This window comes from Mytilus trossulus, chromosome 14 (assembly GCF_036588685.1).
Source record: "Mytilus trossulus isolate FHL-02 chromosome 14, PNRI_Mtr1.1.1.hap1, whole genome shotgun sequence".
In the NCBI taxonomy this organism is placed as follows: domain Eukaryota; kingdom Metazoa; phylum Mollusca; class Bivalvia; order Mytilida; family Mytilidae; genus Mytilus; species Mytilus trossulus.
Genome location: NC_086386.1, coordinates 52,547,386 through 52,573,579, shown reverse-complemented (window position 1 = coordinate 52,573,579; position 26,194 = coordinate 52,547,386). Strand labels below are relative to the sequence as shown.

Sequence of the window (26,194 nt, the reverse complement as noted above, 5' to 3'; positions counted from 1 at the left end):
TAAAGTGTCAAAATGATGGAAATATCATATATATTACTTTAACCGTTTAAGTTCGTCTTGAGAGTTTGAATTTTAGCCAAAAAGTTTTATACTAAAAGCTTATAAACACACATTATACACTTTTAATCTTAAAAAATAAATAAAAAAATTAGGATAGAAAGATAAATTATGATGAAATGATAAATTCATATTCTATTCTCGTGTTATTCCAATCATTAGCGCGTGGTTCAATTACTTCTCTTCATGACTTTTAAACATGTCAACAATAGTATCGTTCTTTTTTTCTTGTACTATGTCAAAAGGAGTCTTCCCTGCTTTATTTCGTTTTTGTTTATTGGCTTTCTGGTCCAGAAGTAATTGTACTATTGTTGTGTTTCCTTTTATACATGCAATATGGAGTGGAGAATTTCCTTTTTCATTATGAATATTAACATCTGCATGATTATCTATTAGAAGTTGAACAACATCAACAGACTCCTTTCCACACGCAATGTACAATGGCGACTCCTTTGATGTATTTACTGCATTAACATTTGCATCACGATCAATCAAAAATCTAGCAATGCGTTCATGTTTTTCTCTACATGCAACATGAAGGGGAGTATTAGCAGATTTATCACGTACGTTGACATTTGCACCACTGACATGTAATAATTTACATATATCCAAATGGCCTTTACTACAACTGAGAAAAAATGCCGTCCATCCTTGTTCAGTAGCTAAATCTGTTTCAGCGTTTTTGTCTAATAGAATTTCAACACATTTAAGCTTACCTTTCATACTTGCGACATGCAATGGCGAGTAGCCATTATCAGACTTAATATTCACTTTCGCAAAGTTATCTAGCAATACACCTACTATATTATCATTGCCAATTTGGCATGCTATATAAAGTGGTGAAATTTGTTTAACATCAATCTGGTTCACATTTGCTTTGTTTTTTAAAAGTAATCGCACAATATCTTGTTGATTACTCTCGCAAGCTGTCCAAAGAGGTGTTCTGCCATGCGCATCACATTCATGTGTCATATCTTTATATTCAAGTAGAATTTTAACAATATTTAAATGTCCTCGTTGACATGCTATATGAATTGCTTTCAGTCCATGTATATCTGTATTTTTTATGTCAGGCTTAAAGGTCAATAGCTCGCTAACTACCTTAATACTTCCACTCTCACATGCTCTTTGAAATGTTGTTCGTTTTAAGGTTTTATCCTTCCTATTGATATTTGCACCTTTTTTTAGAAGCAATGCTACTGTAGACGAATAATCATTTAACGAGGCTGCATCCAAAGGCATTAAGTCTTCACTATCTGCAATATGTAATGAAGAGTGGTCTATCCCAAGAATTGTTTGAATGACTTTGTCGTGACCACCTAAGCAAGCCATAAACAATGGCGTTCTTTTGCTGTTATCCTGGTGATTTATCTGGTCCTTTTTTATTTGATAAAGTGCAAATACCAAATCTTCATAACCTTGTTCTGAAACAACGTGCAGAGGTGTAGAATTATTAGCGTCGCAAGTAACATCTATATCTTTTAAACTTTTAAGACAATTGCGAAGTTTAGATCTAAATCGCGAATGCTTCATCTGTATACCAGTAAACACAATACTATGATTACCTTTTCTTATATCCAATAATATTCTTTGAAAATATAATTCTTCCTGTTCTGGTTTCACCATGATTACTAATTTATCATGCTCCTGCTCTATGGAAATTAACTGCAGTCGATTTGCAAGAAACTCACTTTTGTCATATTTTAGTAAACAATGAATGATACTGCTCCCTACTATAAACGAAAGGTTTCGGAACAACGTATCGTGAATACAAGCAAATCCTTTGTCCGTTGCCTTAACGTATGTCCCAATCAAGTGATCTAATGCTGCTAAAAGCATTGTAGTTGAAGGGAAATACTTATAGCAACATTCATTACACATATCATATAGCAACTCTTTAATTGTATGATTTTCAAAGCTTAATAGTTTCCTATCAATATTGTTATCTTGTACTACGAGTAAGGCTAATGCAAGAAATGCAATATCAGAATTTTCCTTAATATTCTTCATTTCTTCCTGAAGAATATTATATGGATTCACAAAAAATAAAGTTGCATCCTCTTGTGTTGAGTACAGTGCACATAATAAAGGGAAGAAATCATACAACATGGTTGTATATTCATTTAAATCTGGTATGTGATACCTTTTGCAAATGTTTCCCCTTTCAACATAAGTCAACTTAAGGTAATGTGAATGCAAATCACATTGTATTGGCGAGACGTTAATTTTACGACAAAACCCAGAATTGTATATGTATGTTCTGCACGTAAGTATGAGTTTCGTATTAGCCCAGGCAGGAAATGTTTGTTTGATAAAAGTCTCTTCATTTTTCCATCCTTGAACACAAGTCTCATCAACAGTGTATTTGCCTACTGGATCATCAATAACAAATACCTGTTTTGTTTCTGGCAGTAAGTATTTTCGGATTTCCTCTGGTGATGAGACAGGTAAAATTTTAAATTCCTCGTTCTTTTCTAACATAAAGGCTGTGTTATATGCTATGGCAGATTTACCGGATCCAGGGGGACCCGATATTATTACAAGTCCATTGGTATTCATATCAGCCGAAACTTTTTTTGACGCAGTAGTTTCTACAAAGAGCATTTGTTTTGTTCTCCATTTCGTTATTTCATTTTCTTGTAAATCTGGAAAAGTGAAAATGCATAAAAATCGTTATTTCGATGAAAGTTCAACCTAACCAATAGTCAGGTCAACTGCTAATCGTTTCTATGCAAGTGCAATTTGACACAAAATCGTTGATTTAGTATCATCCGAAATTAATACGTATGTGTAAAAAATGTTTCGCGTACGTTAACAGCTTTCAACATTGACATTTAAAAAAAAGATTTTATGTTTCGCAAAATCTTTGTCACAACCAAAAAGTCGATTTTCTAGTTTAATCAAAGAATTGTAGAACCTTCTTGATTAGAAAAAAATGTTTTGATATTCTCATAGATGGGTTTGTATTCTGGGAAATTTGCCCCCATTTCAACGATCTACCTGATTGTCATGATTATTTTTGTTTTCTAGATATTATCTTAGTGAATTATATTTTAGAATACAATTATATGAAGAAAATATGTTTGCTTTTTTCGATTTATTATTTTTTCTTCAGGAAATTGCTTTGACAATACAACGCAGTATTATTAAGTTTTATACCAAATACGAAATCATTCCGTTGCACAGAAGTCTAACATGTTCTGCCAAGGCCTTTAAGACTAGATGACAGAACGAAGGATAGGTGGAACAGTTACTGGAATTGCTTACTCCGTTAGAGATTCAAATAAAATGGTTGGTAGGCATACACCAATAAAGTTATTACAGCTAATGCAATCCAAATATTATTCGCTAAAGTACTCATTTATAAAAGACCGTGTCAGGTTTCAAATGAATCTTTTTTTATTGATTTGAAGAAAGGAAAAAACTCAAAGAGGATACAGTAACAGTCAAGGATAAACAAAATATAAACGGATAATTCGACAAACAAAATATCAGATTAATTTAATAGCTACCACGTATTTTTATTACTTTTTTCTAATTTGATAACATAAAATATTAATGTAAAAAAATAATGAGAATCAAATTAAGATGGCCTAAAAAAAGTAATGTACATTTACTACGAAAAATTGACCGTGATAGGCCTAAATCAACTAGTTTATATATATATACCTTTGTTTTTCTAGTAATTTTACGGCCAAAATGAATAACATTTGTTGGGCTGTATTATATTTTAGAATAGGGTGCTGCTGTTAGTTCAGCGTCCTCAAATAAGAGATGCAATTAAAGAAAACTGATATTCTTTGCTATTATCATGCATCAAAAGATTGGCGTTTTAGTTATCGGTACTACCAAATGTATATATACATATCATACCTAATACATCTTTCGGAATTATGCATGTTGTTTCATATTTACTCAAGCCGTTCTTTCTTGTCTGCAGTTCATTGCTCTTCTTAGGTGAATAATGTCTGACTACTTCATCCTGCATGTATCTTGATTTCAAAGAAACACCTTAAAAAATAAAGAGCCATTCAAAGTAAACAAAGATTGAAATGTTTCTTTTAAAGTTTTAACTCAAAGAACACTACGAATTGATGAATTAAGGGGCTATAAGGTAAGGAGAAGATTTTCATGACATAAGCGACAACATTCATTTGATGAAAAATTAAATGTAGAAACAAACAAATTTACCCCTAAAACCAGGATAAATGTTAAAATGATCATGGATGTCATTTGGGTTAATGTATGGTAGGCTGACTGTCTCGTTGATGCAAACTCGTATGTTATGTTCCGATTGGAATAAATAAACTTTGTATAATACTGAAAAGAAATGACTTGTTTTCTTCTTTTAAGATTAACTTACCGAACGTATCTCTATATTTTCTTAGGCAATAAACTGAAAAATAAATAAACATAACATTAAAAACGACTTGATTATAGATAATGTTTATCTGTGTTAAGAGAAATACGTTTCATAAATTTGAAGGTGACTTATAGACCCAATGGGTCTGATGTACTTCATTTTTTAATTAATATATTTGTATTTTGTTAACCTGCTATTAAATATGTCACTATAGAAACAGTACTCTCTTATTGTATACATTGTAGTAAATGCAAATAATTCAAGACTAACAAAAGCTGTCCTAAGTCAGGAATCTGATGAACAATAGTTGTCGTTTGTTTATGTAATTTGTACGTGTTTTTTTATATAGATTATACCGTTAGTTTTCTCGTTTGAATGGTTTTACACTAGTCTAGTAATTTTGGGCCCTTTATAGCTTGCTGTTCGGTGCGAGCCAAGGTTCCGTGTTGAAGGCCGTACCTTAACCTTTATATTATATTTTACGATATAAGTTCCACCATAAAATGCTTAAATGGAGTCGGTTTATGCTTTTTTATCCAGCACAATCAGCAGATCAGCGCATGTGTTGGTTGCAAGCCAGGTCTTGTCTGGGTTTCTGTTACACAATTACACCTCGAAAGTTAATTAGCCAAAAATGTTCAATGACGATGATTTATAAAGATAATTTAGAAATAAAGATATGCTTACAAATTCTACGTTTCATGTCTAAAGGCTTAAAAACTATTACCGTTTTGTTAAAACGTGTTGTGTTGTTCCATCATTTCACCGTGTGGTGTTTTAAGGAATTGTGTTTGTTTCACTTATTTTTTTACTAATATGAAAGTATTAACTATGTATTCATCATATTAATATGTATGGGTGTTTTCTCCAATGACCTTTAATCTTAAAAAAGCCTTTGGTTCAATAGTTTGATAAATACCATTAATGAATATGGACATCAAACATTTCTATTGTTGTTAAAAAAGAACAGTCATATTACTGGTCTGACGATACGATTTGTTTTTAATGTAGAAAGGACAAAAGGAGTACCATATAAGATATGCTTTGTCTGATTCACCGTTTTTGGAATTCAATGTCACTTAAATATCGTTTATGAAACCCAAAAGAGTTTATATTGATCATAGACATCAGCTCGTAATATTAACTACATAACGAAATAAAATAATGTATACGTAAAAAAATATATTTTTATTAACTTACCAACAAACAATACAAGTACCGCAATAATGCATACAAATGTAACTATAACAGCTAACCACTCAACACTATCTGCAATTAGAACACATAATAATTCTATTCTTTTTTTTTTAAAGTTGTTTTCAATATATCGTAATTAATTGTGCTTTGACCTTTTGCTTAGTTAACAGGCTTTTCATCGATGTAACATTCTGATCAAGCAAAGGATAATCGTGTTTCGACCGATACTTGTTTGCTTCGAACACATGTACACCGGGAAGACCGACAGTTGTTGAAAAAATGGACGGGCTAATTGATAGCTGTATTCGCATGTGAGACGTTCAGTTTAAATCTCGTCCTCAGCATGTATCCAAACCTTTAAAAAATCAATTTTAAACTTTTGCCTTCCTTCAACTGTTTTCGTTGATGCTATGAATCCAGCGACAGTGTACATGTGATATCACCAATTTGAAAAAAAGGTACCAACTTTTAAGACATTTCAATATGACCGAAATTGTTTGACAAAATGTCCGTATCCCTCTGGAAAATGTCAACTGTATGTAGTTGTGTAAAAGTACCATAATCCAAACTCTGGGATTCAAAAATAGAGATCATACAGTTAAATAAGACCGTTTATTTTCTCGTTTGAATTATTTACATTGTCATATCGGGGTCTTTTATAGCTGACTATGCGGTATGGGCTTTGCTCATTATTGAAGGCGTTGACCTATAGTTGTTAATGTCTGTGTCATGTTGGTCTCTTGTTGATAGTTGTCTCATTGGCAATCATACCACATATTCTTTTTTATATGCAAATTAAATATCATAAATTCATGTTTTTTTAATTCATTTTTTGTTATTAAGTTACTTTGCAATACAACGCCACAGACTTCTAAGTTGAATATCACAGCTATCACGATTTTGGTTCACGATAGATTAAATCAAAATAATGATGTTAAAATCAATGTAAAATACTATTACAGTATAAACTATATATTAATAGATTTATAATACGAAAATCTTTGTTGTTATTCGGAATTTGATATTTTAATGTTCATACATGATGATTTTAGCTTCCCAATTGTGAACTGTCAATTTTTATGTACATGTAGCAACATTCCAGCAGCGCCTGCATACGAAGTATATACCTCCCAATTGATATGATATTTCAGAGCTTGTATTTCCCTGAAAGAGGGTTGCTGCTCACAAGGGAGCTATTTAACCAAGAGTTCCAAATGGTGAAGTTGAAATCATGACTTTATAAATTTTACGGAAGCCATCACAAGTTGGTTGACCGTTATGGACTAACCGTTTCACAAATGATATCGAATATGTTCCATAAGTCGTAACTACAATCCTCTTTCCTTTTCATGAATATGACAAACCAAATTAGACTATTTACAGGATTTGTTATAATATCGGCAACATAACGGTTGCCACATGTGGAGAATCATCTGCTTAATTTCCGGAGCACCTGCGATTACCCCTAGTTTTTAGGTGGGTTCGTGTTGCGTAATCTTTAGTTTCCTATGTTGTGTCGTGTGTACTATTATTTGTCTGATTGTCTTTTTCGTTCTTAGTCATTGTTTTGTCAGTTTCGTGCAAGTTACTTCCGGTGTTTCCGGTATCGGTTGTTTACTTTTCCATTGTGACGTCAGATATATTTTATGACGACGTCAAAATTTACGGGAACTTTTTGGGGATAGTTTAGTACTTGCTAACAAATGCCTTTGAACATAATGAATAATTCTATAGTACAACAAACATGGAGTTATAATGATGATAAAACTCTTCGAAATTTTCAATGTTTCAAAATGCCTCTATAAATTTTACGGACGCCATCACGAGTTGGTTGACCGTTATGGACTAACCGTTTCACAACTGATATCGGATATGTTACATAAGTCGTAACTACAATCCTCTTTCCTTTTCATGAATATGACCAACGAAATTAGACTATTCACAGGATTTGATAAAATATCGGCAACATAACGGTTGCCACATGTGGAGAAGCATCTGCTTAATTTCCGGAGCACCTGCGATCACCCCTAGTTTTTAGGTGGGTTCGTGTTGCGTAATCTTTAGTTTCCTATGTTGTGTCGTGTGTACTATTATTTGTCTGATTGTCTTTTTCGTTCTTAGTCATTGTTTTGTCAGTTTCGTGCAAGTTACTTCCGGTGTTTCCGTTATCGGTTGTTTACTTTTCCATTGTGACGTCAGATATATTTTATGACGACGTCAAAATTTACGGGAACGTTTTGGGAATAGTTTAGTACTTGCTAACAAATGCCATTGAAAATAATGAATAATTCTATAGTACAACAAACATGGAGTTATAATGATGATAAAACTCTTCGAAATTTTCAATGTTTCAAAATGCCTCTATAGGAAATGTTACCATACATACATATGGAAGAAGTGATGCTGTTGTTGGACAATTATAGTATATTTGATTCAAAATTTAATAGATTGCCTAAGCCGTATTTGGCACACATTTTTGGAATTTTGAATCCTCACAGCTCTTCAACTTTGTACTTGTTTGGCTTTATAAATATTGTCATATGAGCGTCACTGATAAGTTTTATGTAGACGAAACGCGCGTCTGGCGTACAAAATTATAATCCAGGTACCTTTGATAACTATAAACTTCTTTATAAAGCTCCGTGTCGGCCTGATATGGGGGTCTCGGGATAATACCCAGGCTGATATGGAAAAGGCCATGTATTAATCAAAATTGCATTAGGACATTTCGTCCTGTACAAATTTAATGGTTTTTAGCATTGCCATGTATACGAATCAGTGTTTTAAAGATACGGAACTGGGATTACATAATATAATAATAATATAGTCTTAATAACCACAAAAGTACAACAGAGTTCAACAGATACACTTGGCAAACAACTTTAGATTTGACATCACTGTCTATTTAAATCGTTTTCCCCAATCAACAGTTTTCAAGAGGTTCACTTGACACACAACTTCAGATTTGATCTCAATGTCTATTTGAAGCGTTTTATTTTTACATGATATAGCTATAATAGATGATTAGTTTTACGATCTTAATTATTTGCATCGTTTGTCATACAGCACATGAACTCCAATGCAAATTAAATTTTGATAGCAATAATCAAATTTGACCAGGAAACTTGAGAGTTATACTTTGGTTTTATAAGTAAACCTTGTTTTGCATTTAGTATACATTCAATTCTAACATGACGTCCCTCAAACGGTTTGAGTACACACCCGTGGTAAGATATGAATATATTGCCTTTGCTGTTCCGATCGACTCCAACGTAATATGCTTTTTTTTATGAATGAGCTTCCCGACGTCATAGCACAACGACGTAAGAATATAAGCATTTTACGGGAAAAACACGCTTGTTAAACCGAAAATCATCTCAACAAGGAAACGTTATCAAAAGATGCTAAAATGTGTTTGAAGCCATATTTTCTTTATACATTTAAGATATATAAGAACATTATAATTTAAATTCGTCCATAACTATCTAAATACATCATTGTAAATACCGCTTCAATCTAACAGAATTGCCGTATTTTTCGTAAAAGAATCGAAATAATTCAGGGGGGACTGAATATATCGTGATTTTACCACGGGTTGTCCCTTTATGCCGATATTTTACCTCTCGCTATCGCTCAGGGATAAATAATTGTCATAAATGGTCAACTTGTGGGTAATCACGGTATATGCAATCCCCCATGAAGTATGTTTTATATATTTATCAATGGTACAAATTATTTAAAAAGACAGATATATATATATAAATATCCTAAAGCTTTAATCGGATTTAACACATATAAAACTTATTTCTAGAAATCCAGATATCATAAAATGATGGTTTAAAATATTTCACAGTTATCAAATCAAAAAGGAGATAACTGGTTATCAAAGTCACAAGGCTTATAATTTGATACAGTTGACGCGTGTATTGTCTACATTTTAAGACTCATCAGTGACACTCAGATCAAAATATGTAAACGACCAAATACGTATAAAGTTGAAGAGCAGTGAGTACCCCAAATTCCAAAATGTTGTGTCAAATACGGCTAAGACTATCTATGAGCAGGATCTTCGAATATTTCATACTTTTGTAAACAGTGTTTTTTTTAAGATCTATAACTAAAAAAAAAAAACACACACTTTCCTAAACATTCACATCTTTCTCAACACAAACTTTTCAAATTCGTAAGGTACATATACATACACAATTGATAGTATTAATATAGTTAGATATACATGTTTGTTCCTTTTTTTCAAGGGTTGTTGTGTCTTTGACACATCCCCCATTTCCATTCTCAATTTTATTATATATTAAAAAAACCGGAATGTTTCACTATCATGTTACGTCCTGTACACAGTTTCCTGAAGGTTTTTTTGTCAGCCAACTCTTAGCTAAACTCTATTCTTAGTTTACATTTCCTTTTACATGGTTATGCTTTTTAAAATAACAATATGAATTGCTTGTTTGCAAACCACATATAACATGATTAAGTACTAAAAAAATAACTATATCACAATCACGCGTATATTATTAGTTAATGAAAACCATGTATGATGATACTGACTGTACTTTGAAAAATTAAATTATCAACCGTCATCTCAATTTTTTCTGTTGTAGCGCGGTGTTGGCTTTACGTCAATTACAAAACTTTTTAAAATGATCTTATAGAGAATTATATATCATGAATATATTATTGACGTTGTGTTTGGTTGTTTAAAAAAGTTGATATGCGACCAATATCTTATTTTTGAAAATATGCTTTATATCTGGCTACCAGGACAAAATACACAACATCTTATGTTGAATTTACCAAGTATGAAAAATTAAAGATGTCGTTTTATAGCCAATGCTACAACTATTAACAAGTGAAGAAAGTCGTAGAAGAAAGTACACAAAGGTGAACACACGGCTTTGTATTCAGTTACTTAATACACTTAATTAGTATTGTGGGATGTATTTGTGATAAGTATACTTCTATTACCTGCTGGAGTCACATGTTCAACTAATGATATGATTGTTGTTCTACTTATTTCATTATCAGTTCTGCAATATATAATAAGGTACATCTCAAACATAACAACATTATTTTTGACGTATACAACTATTTATGTCTAGTATCTTCATGTAGCGCCCTGAGGTAGTTTTGTTATACAGGGTAATTTATATGTATATTTGAATTAATATATATCTATTTTTTGCTTTTTGTTATACAAGTTATACACTCTCTTATGATAACATTGAAACACATAAAATAAAAAGGGGGATGTTTTTCTAAAATAGTATAACACTGCCTCATGTAAATGTACACATCCAAAGTTAGACAATTGAAGCATGTGGACGCCCACAATACATAATTTGTCGTAAAAGAAAGTGATTTTTTTTGTGAATCAAAAGCTAACGAGCATTGTTTTCAACTATACGACTGTACAATTATTTCAATTCAGATATTTTGTTAAATTACATTGGGGAAAACTATTCAATAAGTGCTTGGAATAAAATCTAGTTATATAAAAGAAATCAAACAAACGGAATAACTTTAGATACAATATTATTTAAAAAAAAAAACACTTATGAGAATACCGCAAATTCAGCTTAGACTGATACATAAGTATGAAGTGAATACTCACGAATCTCTGTAAATTTCTGGACAGTTGTACTTCAATTTGGAGTCTTTCAGGCATTCATAATCTAGTTAGATACAAGTAGAGACTTTTGGAATATCATACATCTAGAATTTATTTTCGAAGTAATGGTATTACCATTAGCTCTGGTAATTCATCAGTTATAAAATAGCTGACCGAAAACTCCGGACGACGTATATGCTACCATAATCATACAACTAAAATATGTTTTCACCCTAATTTATTGTTTTCGAAGCAGTATTCATAAGATTGTATTAACACTTTTGGTTGAAAGTACATGTTTTCTGTCGTAATAAAGATATTTTGTTGTCAATTGTTTTATTTGATTGGAATATCAAGACTGACTCTCACCAATAAGATATACATCATATCAAACTCTACCATTGGAGTTATTGTATTCCGTTGTTAGTTTGATATTCAGATGTAAGTATATTGTATGTTATAACCTTACGTCTAATAAAAAAAAATGTGGCAATATTAATAGCCATTAGTAATTCATGTCACGGAAATCTATACAGTCATCAACTTGACTATATGTGAATTGATTACATCAAATAAACAAAGAAGGCATGGTTAATTAATAGAAAAAAAATAAAGGAATATACATGTTTACAGACAGCCACCAGGCACGGCCCCTAGTTTACAGACTATTAATTTCTGACTGACATGGTAGAATGCGTCGGTTAAAAATGTGGATGAATATTTAAACTACCCCTAACATGTAACAGTCTCTGTTTAACGTATAGAAATGGTTCAGCTTATCAGATTTAAACGAAATATCGATAAAACTACCATTTTTGAAATGCATTTGTCATCTCAAATCCTTATGCGACGTGTGAATTATAGACAAATGGCAACATTAGGAATCACCAACCAATACCAATTTATTCAATAAGCTGGGTTATAACAAACGTTTACCTAGATGATTTGAAATTCTGGTGTAATTTAGAATAGAAATTATAAGAATATTTTCACTGTAGACACTGTACAATCATATATCAACATGCCCTTTACAAGCTAAGTTGCATTCATAAATACATACCTCGTGACAAAATATATCCGAATTGACAGGACTTCACATAACACGAACAGTCTTCTTCAGATGGAAGACAAAAACAACCATTTTTTGGTTTAAACACATAGTCATAGTTATTCTTGTAGTCGCAGCGACATATTCTGTTTGTTTGAAGCGTTCCATTGCTGTGAGTCACTTGTCCCTCTTGGTTACAGTTTTCCTTCTCAAACACACACTTGCTACTACCATTAGTCCAGAATATAAATGGTTGGTATCTGTCTTCTGAACAAGGTTTTATTGTTGTTCCGCCTAGCAATATCTGTTTGTATCCTAAAAAGAAAGCAGACACACAATTAATTATTTGTTGTTCTCGAATGACTGTAGCCTTTTTTTTTGTTTCTCCTGTCAAAACAGACTTCTCATATTACTCTGAACGGAGGGGGTATACATAAGAGATATGAAAAGAGTTTCCAATTATATACTAGAGTCGACATTTCCATTAGTTATTTTTTTAGTCAATGTGGGCTTTCGATGATCAGACGATATAAATGTCTCTCATAACACATATAGATACGATATTTTCAATAGTGTACAAAAACACCTTTTCAATTTGAAATATTGGTTATATTTTCTTTAATTTTGATTGCACTCTGATGCGTACTTTAAAAAATATGTTAATGTTTAAGTTTGACGCTTACACAGTACATATAATTTAATTCAGTTACTACAATAAACCACAAGCCTAGACAAGCGTGATGTGGGATTTCTATTTAACACACATATGATCATATGTTCTATAGGAAACAATATTTTTTTTTGACAGGTCCCGGTCTTTTTTTAACCTTCCGGTATGGTCTAGTTTTACTTTTTGAAATGATCTTTTTCGAACATAAGAATTTATGCATGGTTGTTCATTTTCATCGGTTTAATGTTACAGAATCGCGAAGGCAGTCGTTGTACATGTTGTATATGGGACTCAAGTTGTTTAAAATTGTCTAAATTAAATGTAAGTTTATAAAAAAAAACTCGCCTTAAGTTTTGGGACAACACTCAATCACACACAAATACACAGGATTTTGCCGCCTTAGCCGCTGATCCAAAGCTTTTGTATCAAACTTGCAACTCTAGCTTCATTAATTTGATTACAACAACTGACACTTTGTTTAAGCATGTTGCATTTTTGAGAACTGACGATAAAGGTGAAGTTTGTACTTTATTTTTGTTCCTCTTGAATATTTCGCCCCTCTTTTCGAAGTTATGTATGATGAAAACATATGTTCGTGATTTTATTGGCACAGATTCTCTTATAAATCGAACAGTAATCTTTTTGAGAGGCAACCAGTTAAATGCCCTTTTAACAACTTATTGTTGGGATTTAGATTTACATACTACAAGACGAAATGTGTGTCAATTACATAACGATCCATTCATTTATGCAGAAATAAATCTCCAGATGTAAAACCTTATTTAAGCTATTCTCAGCATGGAGTGTAATGCAACTGTGTCAAATTGTCATCACTGGATATTGAAGCCATAAGGCAACTATTTTTTTTAGAAAAGCTGGTATATGAGTAGTACAAACACAAGTGTCTAAAATTCAAAAAAAGAAATGTAAAATAAGAACATATCATTATCTATGATTGGCAATGAGACCGAGTGACTGAACCTAACAATTTAATATAGATCAGCGTATAGTAAAAAAAACCATGAAAAATGTTCAACAATTTTAATGAGAAAAATAAAAACCAGATTTACGTACTATAATTGCAAAAATATAAAGACGATTTATAGCAACAAAGGAATACCAGCGGGCTTCGGATAGGCGGAACGCGAAGTGGATCCTGTAATTATATGTTACGCAAAACATACATCAACATCATCTTTAACTCACCATGGTGTAGTGCGAGTTCTTATCTATAACAGTACATTAGTACTAGTATGACGTCCATTATCACTGTTTTAGTATACATATGTTTTAAGAGACCAACTGGAGGAACTACGGGTGCGGGAGTTTCTCGCTACATTGAAGACCATTCGGCTGTTGTCTGCTCTATGGTCGGGTTGTTTTAGCTTTGACACATTCCCCATTTCCTTTCACAATTTTTCACAAATAAAGCAAACATGTAAGTGTTTTACTGTTATGTGTACAATAGTTTGGTAATTGCAGGATAAATGTAAATATGTGAGTAACAATATCATAAAAAGAAACTAGACGTGTAAAAAATGTATACTACAAGCGCTAAATTTTAATGTAAAGTATCATTTATTATTTAGTGTTGATAAATTGACCAAATTAAAAACAACAATATTTTACACATTGTTGTCAATATAATGAAATTTGATGCGACTGTAGTTCAAGTGAGAGGTTTAGTACTATACCACCAATTTTAATCAACCATTTTCTACATTAGAAAATGCTTTTACCGAGTCAGAAAAATGACAGTTGTTGTCCATTCGTTTGATGTGTTTGATCGTTTGATTTTTTCATTTGATTACGGACTTGCGTTTCGATTTTTCCTCTATGTTCAGGATTTTTGTGATTTTACTTTTTGCATTATGTAAAACAATCTTATTTTAATTCCACACGTTTTCGTTTTTAACCAAAATATCATTCAAACTCGCAGAACTCGGGAAGTATAATAATAATCTGACACTTATTTAGAAAAACGAAACTCAAACACCCTCATTTTATAGTAAAATGAATTTGGAGATGACGTTTTTTTTCTGAAGTAAAAAAAAATGCGATCGAGTGATTAATAAATAGTCTTGTTTTTTATGAAAGTAATGTATGACAAATATTTGATATACCTATTTGTATACTATTCAAAAAATGAGATATATGGGCAAATTATGATGTTGGAAACATGAGTGTACGTTTCTAAACTCAATATTTGATTACTTCCTTATTATTATTGATTATACTTTACGGATGATAAATATACACGGGAAATAGTCATTGTTTTTAATGTCAATGTGCGTAGTATGAATGACCTTATTTAAGTATGTTCTATATAAGTATGTCAAAAAATTAACTTCCTATAATAGAAAAATGGATATCGAATGTTCTGACCTTTCCAACAGCTTTTTAATTTTTAGATTTACATTAACGATCAATATTCATGCCTTATATGAACGAGTTCATTGTGGCATTACACATTTCGTGAACAACGTCATGATTAAACTTTTAGTTTTTGTCTTTTAATTTCGCAGTACCTCTCCTCATGTTCCGTAATACATGAATACACGTTAAACATTTCAAGCCTTCGAAACGCTTTAAAGTAATGTGTAACCTACATTAGGAACGAACAAAGTCGAATATTCGATAATCGCGATGTATAATGATCGACCTGAAATATGTGAAGAGCCGTTTGACGAATATGACCGACAAGTTAGCCAAAAACTGCTCCATCTCAGAAATAATAAGAAAGAACTTTTAAAATCCCGATTTATAATTATGACGGTCACCCAATTAAACGTGTTGACTGTTGCAATATGGCAATGTCTAAATTCACTGATGAGTCGTATGTAGACAAAACGCACCTCTATCATATTCAATTATAACCCTAGTACCTTAGATAATTATTTACATCACTGGGTCGATGCAACTGATGGTATCAAAAGCCCAATAGTCAGCACTTTTTTGATGACATGAATATCAATTTTATAAATATCCTATTTACAAAATGCTTACGATTTTCTTATCCCAGGCATATATTACCGTATAGCGGGTTATTTTCGCGGGTAGCAAATTTTCGCTTATTTTTGCGGACAGAACTTAATCGTCAAAATAAATTCCGCCAAATTAAAAGTGTACATACAAAGGTATTAATAAAAGTTTTTAATCCGCCAAAATAGTAACCGCCAAAATATTTCGTATAACTTGTTCAATGAAAATCGCGAAATTTTACACCCGAGAAAATAACCCGCTATACGGTATCTTAGCCGTATTTCGCACAACTTTTGGAAGTTTTTAGTCCTCAATGCTCTTAAGCTTTGTACTTGCATGGTTTTATAACTGTTTTGATTTGAGCGTCACTGATATGTCTTTTGTAGACAATACGAACGTATGACGAATTAAGTATTAAGCCTCGTACCTTTGATAACTATTGTCACCACTGGGTCGAAGCAACTGCTAGTAGAACTTTCGTCTCGAAAGTATAACCGGCCCAGTAGCTAGTATTTTGGTGTTGAATTTTAATAAGTTTCCTGTTTGCAAAAGTATGATTTTTTCGAAATACTGAGGATTTTCTATTTTCAATCATAGATAAGCTTAAATTGGTAGTATTTGGCACAACCTTTTGAAATTTCGGATCTTGAATGCGCTTCAATTTGTAAAGATAACGTATCGAATACAAAACTTTGTCACTTATATCGAAAATAATTATCTCTGCAATATTTATGTTTTATATTTTTTTTCTATATAATTTAAAATAAAATGAATTTATTGAAATTCAATATCTATCTGATGGGTACCAATTGTTTTAGATTTACGAGTTTGACTGTCCCTTTGGTATCTTTCGTCCCTCTTTTATGGAATAGGGAAATCTTGCATTTGTGTGGACATTTTATGTTGTGGATATTTTAAAGTTTACATTCAAACCAATAGAAATGAGTTTATCGTTTCACATCTAAATTCTCGGTTCACCTTTCCCAATGAAATTCATGAAAAATGATATTTCACGAATAATAAGAAATCTACTAGTGTATTCAATTATTTCCGTGGGTACCAATTTTCGTGGATTAAGGAAAAAACTTATTCGCATACGAGCCTATAAAGTAAGATTTTCATTCGTTGAACACTTTACCCGTAATCAACCAATGAATATTATACAATTGGTATTCAACTTTTAATAAAAATACAAATACATATACTTTTAAAAGACTTAAACATATGTGCTGAGATGTAATAATTTCCTCAAATGTGTTTGTAGATCTTACCTTACTGAAAATTCTTGCTTTTACAATTAACTCTATCTATAATGAACCTATCAATCTATGCCACAAAATGCATACAAAATGTTGAAAATTGACTAAAAAGGGCAATAACTCCTTAAAGGGTCAATTGACCATTTCAATTACGTTGACTTATATGTAGGTCTTACTTTGCTGTACATTATTGCACTTTACAGTTTATCTCCATCTATAATAATATTCAAGATAATAACCCAAAGCTGCAAAAGTTTCTTAAAATTACCAATTCAGGGGCAGCAACCCAACATCTGGTTGACCGATTGGTCTGACAAATTCAGGGCAGACAAATTTATTGCCGTCAGATATGCTCTAAATGCGTTTGTTTCTGAGATCTAAGCCAAAAACTGCATTTTTCCCTATGTACTATTTTTAATTATGTCGGCAATCCTGGTTCTCAAGCTGGTACATCGGACTCATCTGTAAAACAAGATACCCTAATAATGATTGTGCGCAAGTTTGGTAAAATTTGTTTTGGTAGTTTCAGAAGAGAAGATTTCTGTAAAAGATTACAAAAATTGACTTTAAAGGACACTAATTCGTTAAGGGGTCAACTGACCATTTTGGTCATGTTGACTTTGTTGGAGATCTTACTTTGCTGAACATTATTGCTTTTGAAAGATTATCTCTCGCTTTAATAGTATTTAAGATAATAACCAATAACGGAAAAAAAAATACCAATTCAAGGGCTGCAACCCAACAACCGGTGGTCCGATTTATCTGAAAATTTCAGGACAGATAGATCTTGACCTGATTAACAATTCTATTCTCATGTCAGATTTGCAACAATTTCTTTGGTTTAAACGACAAGCCAAAATCTACATTTGATCCCTATTTTCTATATTTAGTCATGGCGGCCATCCTGGTTGGTTGACCAGGTCACCGGACACATTTTTAAAACTAGATAACCCAATTAGGATCGTGGCCAAGTATGGTAAAATCTCGCCCGGTAGTTTCAGAGGAGAAGATTTTTGTAAAAGTTAACGACGAACGACGGACGGACGACGACTGATGCCAAGTGAAGTGAAAAGTTCACTAAACCCTTTAGGCCAGGTGAGCTAAAATGACATACAGTGCGGCGGATCGGTGAAAAATTTTCTCAAATAATGAGGAAAACACATATTTTTGCATGATGGTACATGTTTTTGTACTGAGCAATATTAGCTATGGACCCACACTCAAAATTCAATATGGCGGCTTATTTCAAGGTGGCTGCCGTACGTTCTAAAATATTTTCTAGTTTTTCACAAACCACCGTGGATTTGATGCTGGAAGCACAAAATTAAACACATTTGAAAAACTTGTATTCTTAGCAAGATTTTGTTTTGATCTATCTTTGAAATGCATAATGGCGGCAATTTTCAAAATGGCCGCTTTGAAATATAATCAATTATTCATTATTAAGAATTGGTCTGAATATAAGCATTTCTATCGATGTAAAGGTTCATATAGTATCTGTCCTTTTTTTATTTTGTCTTGCTTGTCATTTCATAATCAAAGCAGTAATAGTATATTTCATAAAAGCTGCAGTAGTAGCTTTCATTAAAAGCTGCACTATGTGTTCTCTTTGGTCACAAATAAAAGCTTTAATTTGGGATGTATCTGCCTTAAGATTTTATTAAGTGCCTATCTTTTTTCTTGGGTCGCAATATATTCCAATTTGAGATATTTTAACTGTGAATTAAGAATCATTCAGACACATATCAGTGAAATGTCAGGAATTTGGGACAACAAGGAAAAGAACATTGAAATGGAAGAAACTGAATCACTTGGGAATATGAAGAAACCCACAGCTGAAGACGATTTAACAGAAGACAGCTGCTCAAAAATGACAATTAAACAGTTGTACCAAAAATTTTAAGCAGATGGAAAATATAATGCTAAAAAAACAGCTGAGATGTACCGCAATATTAAACAGAGCGAAGTGCGAATTGTTAAAATATATTTTGGTCTCATTACGTTTCAAGCGGAACAGAAAGGGGCAATGAATATTAATAACGAACAGATGAGAGCAATATCTCTGCAACTTCTGCAGTCTGAAGACAGGATAGACCTCAAGTCTAGTAATAATTGCTTGTCCGAATTGATGGTCTGACCAATAAGACATTCGATGTTTGTGGTGAGACGAATGGACAAGTTGACAACAACTGAGGATGGAGACACAGTCCAATTCAAAAGTGCATTTGTACAGAACGGTACCTTCCAACAACTGGCATATGTTGTAAGTGAATAACATGAATAAGTGGACAATCGAAATAAAGAAGTTAAAATTCCTGCAATGGACACATCATCTAAGCCAAAATTTGATCTTAGCCAGAGCAACGCAAGTTTACCAAATGTGCACAACAAAATGCATGCCCTGTCAAATGTCTTGTGTCAGGACCCGTGGCCCTGCATGAGACAGTTAAAATTATTCGACAACAATCTCCATTATACATGTTATAGAACATACTATAAACCTCTAGTACTAATCAGGGAAACCATAAAAAGGTTTATGTGTCATTTTACGCACACTTACTATTTACTATGAGTCAATTATATTTGCTTCATAGCAGCACACCATTACAGAAACAATGGGCTGCAAGTGGATTCTATCAAGTTTCTCCAATACTGAATGCAGTGCCTACTTACAGTATCGGAAAAATGTGTGTAGGCCCATGATTGCCAGACCGATGTTGGCTTTGAGTACGTTCACAAGGTAAAAACAGATGATGATTCCAAGGCTTTAGAAAAAGCATTCATTTGGAGCTGCGCCCCAGCAAGAGAGACTATCAAACTAGATTGGAACCGAAGCATTCCGTCGAAGACAAAGATGTTTCAAGGTATGTAAAAGAGAGGAACCCAGACACATTCAACAAGGCATTAAAACAATTGAAAAGCTAAATAGCAAACCAGATGGCGATGTATATGGATAAAAAAGTGCAAATTATGACCACCGACAAGTCTACTTTGCTGATGGCGCAGTATCACCGACCGATAAAGGAAATATGGGCAGTCCTTTGGATAATGAGAGGCGTAACCTCACACAAATTGTCACAACACCTAGCTGATGTTATGCTTTCAACTTATCAGCAAAAAAGTGGATTGACCGATCAATATAACCTCGGTTCTTCGGTTCAAATACTCATGGAAGATCACCAGTTCGATGGAAGATCACCTGATTAATAAACACGTGGAAAGTCTCCAGAGCACTATAATCGCCGTAGATCGCCAGATAGAAATACACCCAAGCTTATTGCATATCGACCAGCAACATCCCAATCAAACTAGATATCATATAAAGACAACGACTATCATTTCCACGGAAAAACTCTGGAAATCCCGGTTATTTCAGCAACAGTCACCTTCACCAGGATACGGAGCAAATCAAAGTGCAGCCTTAACAATGGAGTCTTTAAATATCAAAGAGACGGGCTAGTAGACCAACGCACGATTCAAAAGTCTATTGGCTATGAAACATCACCTCATCACAAAATTGAACAGAGGCCACTAGCTTCGTCCGATATTGTCATCAGATGAACCATTAGATAGAGCATACCAGTGCGAGGTAATAAACATGATCAGAATGTGAGCATGATTGTGGACACTGCTGCAATGATAACATAAGTAAATGAGAAATTAATTCCCGCAGAAAATGAAGATTTTTGGAACGTAACGCTACCTGGTTTGGGTTATAGATTATAAAGAACGACTCTCGACATTAATAGAGTAAACATACATTGGGATTCGTACAAAGAAAGATTAACAGACGATGTTATACGAGGCTAGATATTTTGGACACACTGAGTACTCCTACAATTACCTTCAACAATAAAGAGATAAATTTGACATTCGTTAACAGTGAAAACGAGATTTCAACTCAGCAAGTTTGCATAAAGCGAACCATGACAGTTCCGCCAAACTTAAATGACTGTTACGATTAAATCTAATAAAATTGCTGACTGGGAGTATATTTTGGGACCATACTCGCTGAATAGTTGCGAACTGGTTTCGCACGTAGTTGGAAAAGGACATAGTTGCCCCTTTAACATTTTACATGATGGCACTCGTCTTATCCGCCTGCAAAAGGTACACCTGTTGATTAAATAGAATAATTTGAACAGGCAGATGGAAACGCGATAAGTGAGGTAAGACGTGGCATTGAAGAGACACAAGACAATGTGCCCTTGGCACTGCCTCAAAGTTCAAATGAGTTACCTACTATTCCACCACATTTAACCGACCTAGCTTAACGTTCAATCGACTCGTTTCAACCTATTTCATTCCAACCATTAAAACTGAAAGCGTTTAAAGAATAACTACAATAACATGTAACATATTGATTAATATTTTGAATTTCACTATTTGTTTTTGTATATGGAGCCATATTTGCAAATGCATGTGTTAAAGAAATAACCAAATATTTTTTGTTATCGCTATTTTGTGCATTTTTCGTTTGATCTTTTTTTGTGATAATTTTCATATCATGCTACTCGCTTGAGATGGAATAATTATCACTAGAAACTAAGGAGGCCACGTGGCGTTGCTAACGAAATTGACATGCACATGATGAAATTGACAACGTCTTCATAGGTAAAATAGCGATAAATAGATTATCATTGGTCATCTCAACTCGATTGCTTTTCTCACTTTCGCTGTACCAGCTCAAGCGAGAAAATCAATCTCGTTGAGATGATCAATTACTTTAATTTCCGAAATTATATAGAATACCTTTAGGACAATCTTGAAATTATGCCGTTTTTCCGCCATCTTAAAAATGGCGTCAATATTAGATTTTTCATAGTGGTCCATAGCTGAAATCGTAGGGTATATAATCAAGAACTACTATGCACAGTTTCATGCTTTCCTCATCAAGTGAGGAATTACGCTCTACACCTGCACCAATCGGCCGGATGTATAATAATATTCATTAAACAAAACTATAAGTGAGAAATGATTAAAATGCAACGTCGTTGAAGATTCAAGTTATAATTTACAAGGCGAGAAGAATACATCATACTTTTTAGAATACTGAGCATTTAACTGAGCGAGCTAAAGGATAACACGAAAGGCTGCAGGTGCAAAATATGAATCCATAAATAACACTTATATAATCTTAGAACAACGGAAGTGATGTAAACTGTTGTACATAAATCATTTGTTGACATAGCAACTGAAAGGCAACTCAAGAATATATAACAACCTGGATTTTCAAAATCTGGCCATGATCCACAAAATTCTTCATCCTTTTGTCCGTTTTCGTCAAATAGACAAATGTACTTGTCGGTATCTTTACACTCACTCTTTGCTCTAAATTTCCATTGTGAAGGCCCTGGGCATTTGAACAAAGTTTTGTTATCGGCAATAACTACAGTTACGATGACCACCTAAAATACGAGAATATAAATAGTCAATTTGTAATTTCGTGTAACAAAGTCATATAGTTTTTACATGAAATTGTATAATACATTATTTAAAATGCCATTTTAAAAGGGAACTGTAAGATTTACATGTTCAAATGATGTTAATGTAAATATAGTTTAATTGATGTCCTATTCAAACTAATTTTAAAACTGAAACATATCGGATATGTTCCTCATGTCGAACTAAAATCTTTTCCCTTTTCACGAATAAGGCCAACCGGATAAAACTTTTGACATAAGTTAAAAAAATGTTTTCAATATCGATGCCTCTCTCTCTCTCTCTCTCTCTCTCGGTCGATATATAGTTGGATTTTTTTTTCTGCCGAATCAACTCCATATTTCTTAAGGAAGTTAGTGCTTCTCAGCAGTCTTAGATCACACCAGATTTTGGTTCTTGTTCCTTAATCTTTAGTTTTCTAAGTTGTGTCTTGTGTACTATTATTTATCTGATTGCCGTTTTCTATTGTAGCCATGACGTTGTCAGTTTATTTACTATCTGTAAGTTTGACTGTCTCTATGGTATCTTTCTTTGCTCTTTCACACATTAAATATTAAAAATCTGGTTATTAGATATTCATATAATGCACAACGTTTGAAAGCAACTGCATTTATCAACTTATAGGCTACAATTCGAATAATGAGCACTATATTTAACGTTAGGTAAGTTTATCTAACGCATCAATGTAAAAATAACGGAATTTGAGGAGACCGTCATGAAAGTGCGAGGGTTAGCGCTATAGAAACAGGTTTAATCCACCATTTTCTACATTTGAAAATGCCTGTACCAAGTCAGGAATATGACAGTTCTTATCCATAAGTTTTTAATGCGTTTTCTTATTTGATTTTGCCATGTGATTATGGACTTTCCGAATTGATTTTCCTCCAAGTTCAGTATTTTTGTTGTTTTACTTTTTTACATACTCATGGCACATATGTTTTCGTTTGTTAAAACGACAATAATGATCTTTATATATGTGTCTTTACCTTTATCGAACGCATATCTAACATACACTATTCCCTTATTCTTTTTTTTCTGATTGATCAAATATATGCTGTTAAATTTGAACACTTCCGCCACCTTTCTTCCTTATTGAAATTATGTAATTATTTATTATTTATATCTGATGGTCTATATCAAAATATGTGGTACAATAATGACAAGTTAGAACCAATGTGTATATTCCTGTATAGGTAGTATAGGTTTACTAATAATGACAAAGATTATAGTTAAGTTCAATGGATTCAGTTATCTAAATTTGTACAGGTAGTTAAAATACTCTATGTAATTTACATACAGTAAATTCAAATACGTTATCTGTTCCATAGGCATTTCATCGTTTTTGATGTGATATTTACATTTATACATCTATTTTAGAGTGCTTGTGTTATTCAACTATAATTAGACGTTAAAACATTTGTGAAAACGTGTATAAAAACATTTTATTCCACACGTACTTATTTGTATATAACAAAAAACGTGTATACAACATGTACTTTGAAGAGTTTTGAAAAGAATATGTTTGACTGGTACAACATCAAAAGATGTTAAGCCTGTAGGTTCAAGTACACTTTGAATAGCTAATTAACTCATTTATTTGGTTTGATTTGAGTTTATTACGTGTTAATGAATATATATCGTGAGTGTACATTTTGTATCTTGGTTGTAAACTTTAAAGTAAAAAGTAGATTTTGGTTTACAAACTATTGTAAAGACTTATGATGTCGAACTCTGTACCACACATTTGTTGTCTGTAATCAAGAAGCGTACATTTTATACATATACTTACAATTATTAAGTATTGATGAATTAAGTCGTCAAACTGTGTTTTTCCATTTGTTCTCATGATCATTTTAAACACCACACACATTTAACTATGGGATATTTTATCTACTTGATTGTGCCCTATCATAAAGAAAAGTTTATATGAAGATAATTTGTAATTATCTGCTCAATACACTGACATGCACCGTTTAAGTTATGAAACTATATACTAAACTACTCTTAAAATGCAACACATATTTAGGTGGTTAATTTTTTTTAACAAATCAGGTTTTATCCTTATATAGCTACTGTTCATTCTTACCATTCATGTACTTTTTTCTTTTAATACATATTGAACTATCAAAGTTGAATGAATTTTTAAAAGTTATATTTGAAATATGCACATGATTTTCATTAGTTTCTGTCTTCGTGAAAAAGTCTTTCAATCTTTATCCATACTTAGATAGGTAAACAATGTTACATGTCTTTATTGCCAAGACAGAGTCAAGGAAATCTGAATTCTGCTATAACAATATCAAATATTTTGAAAATGAAAATAAAAAAAATATAGTTTAGTGTTGCGTTTTGAAAGTCTGTCAGTCTATAGGTAATAATCTAATCGTTTTTGAAGGATATTTAAAGGTAATTGTTCGTTATCATATATATATACTATAATCATTAAATTTCGTATAGGTCCTTAATTGTTCTAATTTTGACTTCTGACCTTTCATTTTAAACGTCTTAAAGATATAGATATAGATAAAGAAATTTAGCAACTGACTTGGAATAAAGAAAAAAACCTTATTAAGTGTTTTTCAACGAATGTTTTTTTTTTAATGAATTCAATAATATTTATGAAAAATGCATGCTGTAAATTACTGATGACTTTGGGCATTTCCTACAAAAAGATAAAACGCGTGTAGAATTGAAGACTGGTCATGTTATAAGTAATTACATGGTTTATAACGATTTCCATCAATTACAGAAATAATATTGTTTTTTTCCCTTGCTTTTATAATATCCTTAGTCTTGTTATTGCTAATTAAAGTTTGTGTATTGTTGTGCTGATCGTGACTAAGATGAAGAACTAATACACTCGAATCATAGATAACGTTATATAGGTCAGATGTGAAATTGATATATATATATATATATATATATATATATGCCTTCTTATGTTGTTTATCTTTATTGTACCTGTTTCAAAATGCTTTCGGGTATCAAAGATTTTCTTTCTGTATTTATTAACACGCTTTTCCTCCACTCACTGCATTTACCTTTGTATCATCGTTTTGTGAGGCTGGATGCTTTAGGTTAAAGTTTATGAAAAAATTTAATCTAAAAACTATAACAAGTCGATCCAAAAGCAGTACATTTTGAAGATTTCGAATAAAGGGATTTTTTTTCCCTATGTGAGTATACATGTATATACACGTATTTTAACGTAAATAAAGGCAGCAGTAGTATACCGCTGTTGGAAAGTCGTTGATTAATTGAAAGAAACAACAATCCGATCAAAGAGCAGAAAAAGCTGAAGGCCACCAGCGGGTCTTTACTGCTACCAAATATAGAAAAAACAATCACACAGTAATACGTACAATGGATTCAAAAGAAGTCGGAGGCCGATGTAAGAATAGGAAACTAAAGAAAATAAACAAAATGATAATGATACATAAAATAACTGACATGCTAGCTTCAGACCCTAGTTTAACTGATTAGAATATAATGCATTCATCATATGAATATCAGGCATGCTTCCTACATCTGTGTGCCATGTAAAAAATATCCT

At 32.4% G+C, this 26,194-nt stretch overlaps 2 protein-coding genes across 2 annotated transcripts; both read right to left on the bottom strand.

Annotated features, from left to right (window-relative positions):
• Window positions 1–228: 228 nt before the first annotated feature.
• LOC134696478 (serine/threonine-protein phosphatase 6 regulatory ankyrin repeat subunit A-like) lies at window positions 229–1,916 on the bottom strand. Its single transcript, XM_063558313.1, has one exon. It carries the CDS (start codon window positions 1,894–1,896, stop codon window positions 232–234), a length of 1,665 nt encoding a protein of 554 aa, XP_063414383.1. The 5' UTR covers window positions 1,897–1,916; the 3' UTR covers window positions 229–231.
• Window positions 1,917–2,053: 137 nt separating this feature from the next.
• On the bottom strand, window positions 2,054–24,540 carry LOC134697873 (uncharacterized). The gene is made up of 10 exons (XM_063560160.1): window positions 24,431–24,540; window positions 22,424–22,607; window positions 12,301–12,603; window positions 11,244–11,304; window positions 10,598–10,659; window positions 5,621–5,689; window positions 4,421–4,453; window positions 3,931–4,068; window positions 2,289–2,702; window positions 2,054–2,073 (listed from the first exon to the last, which is right to left on the bottom strand). Exons 1-10 carry the CDS (start codon window positions 24,509–24,511, stop codon window positions 2,054–2,056), a joined length of 1,365 nt encoding a protein of 454 aa, XP_063416230.1. The 5' UTR covers window positions 24,512–24,540.
• Window positions 24,541–26,194: the final 1,654 nt, after the last annotated feature.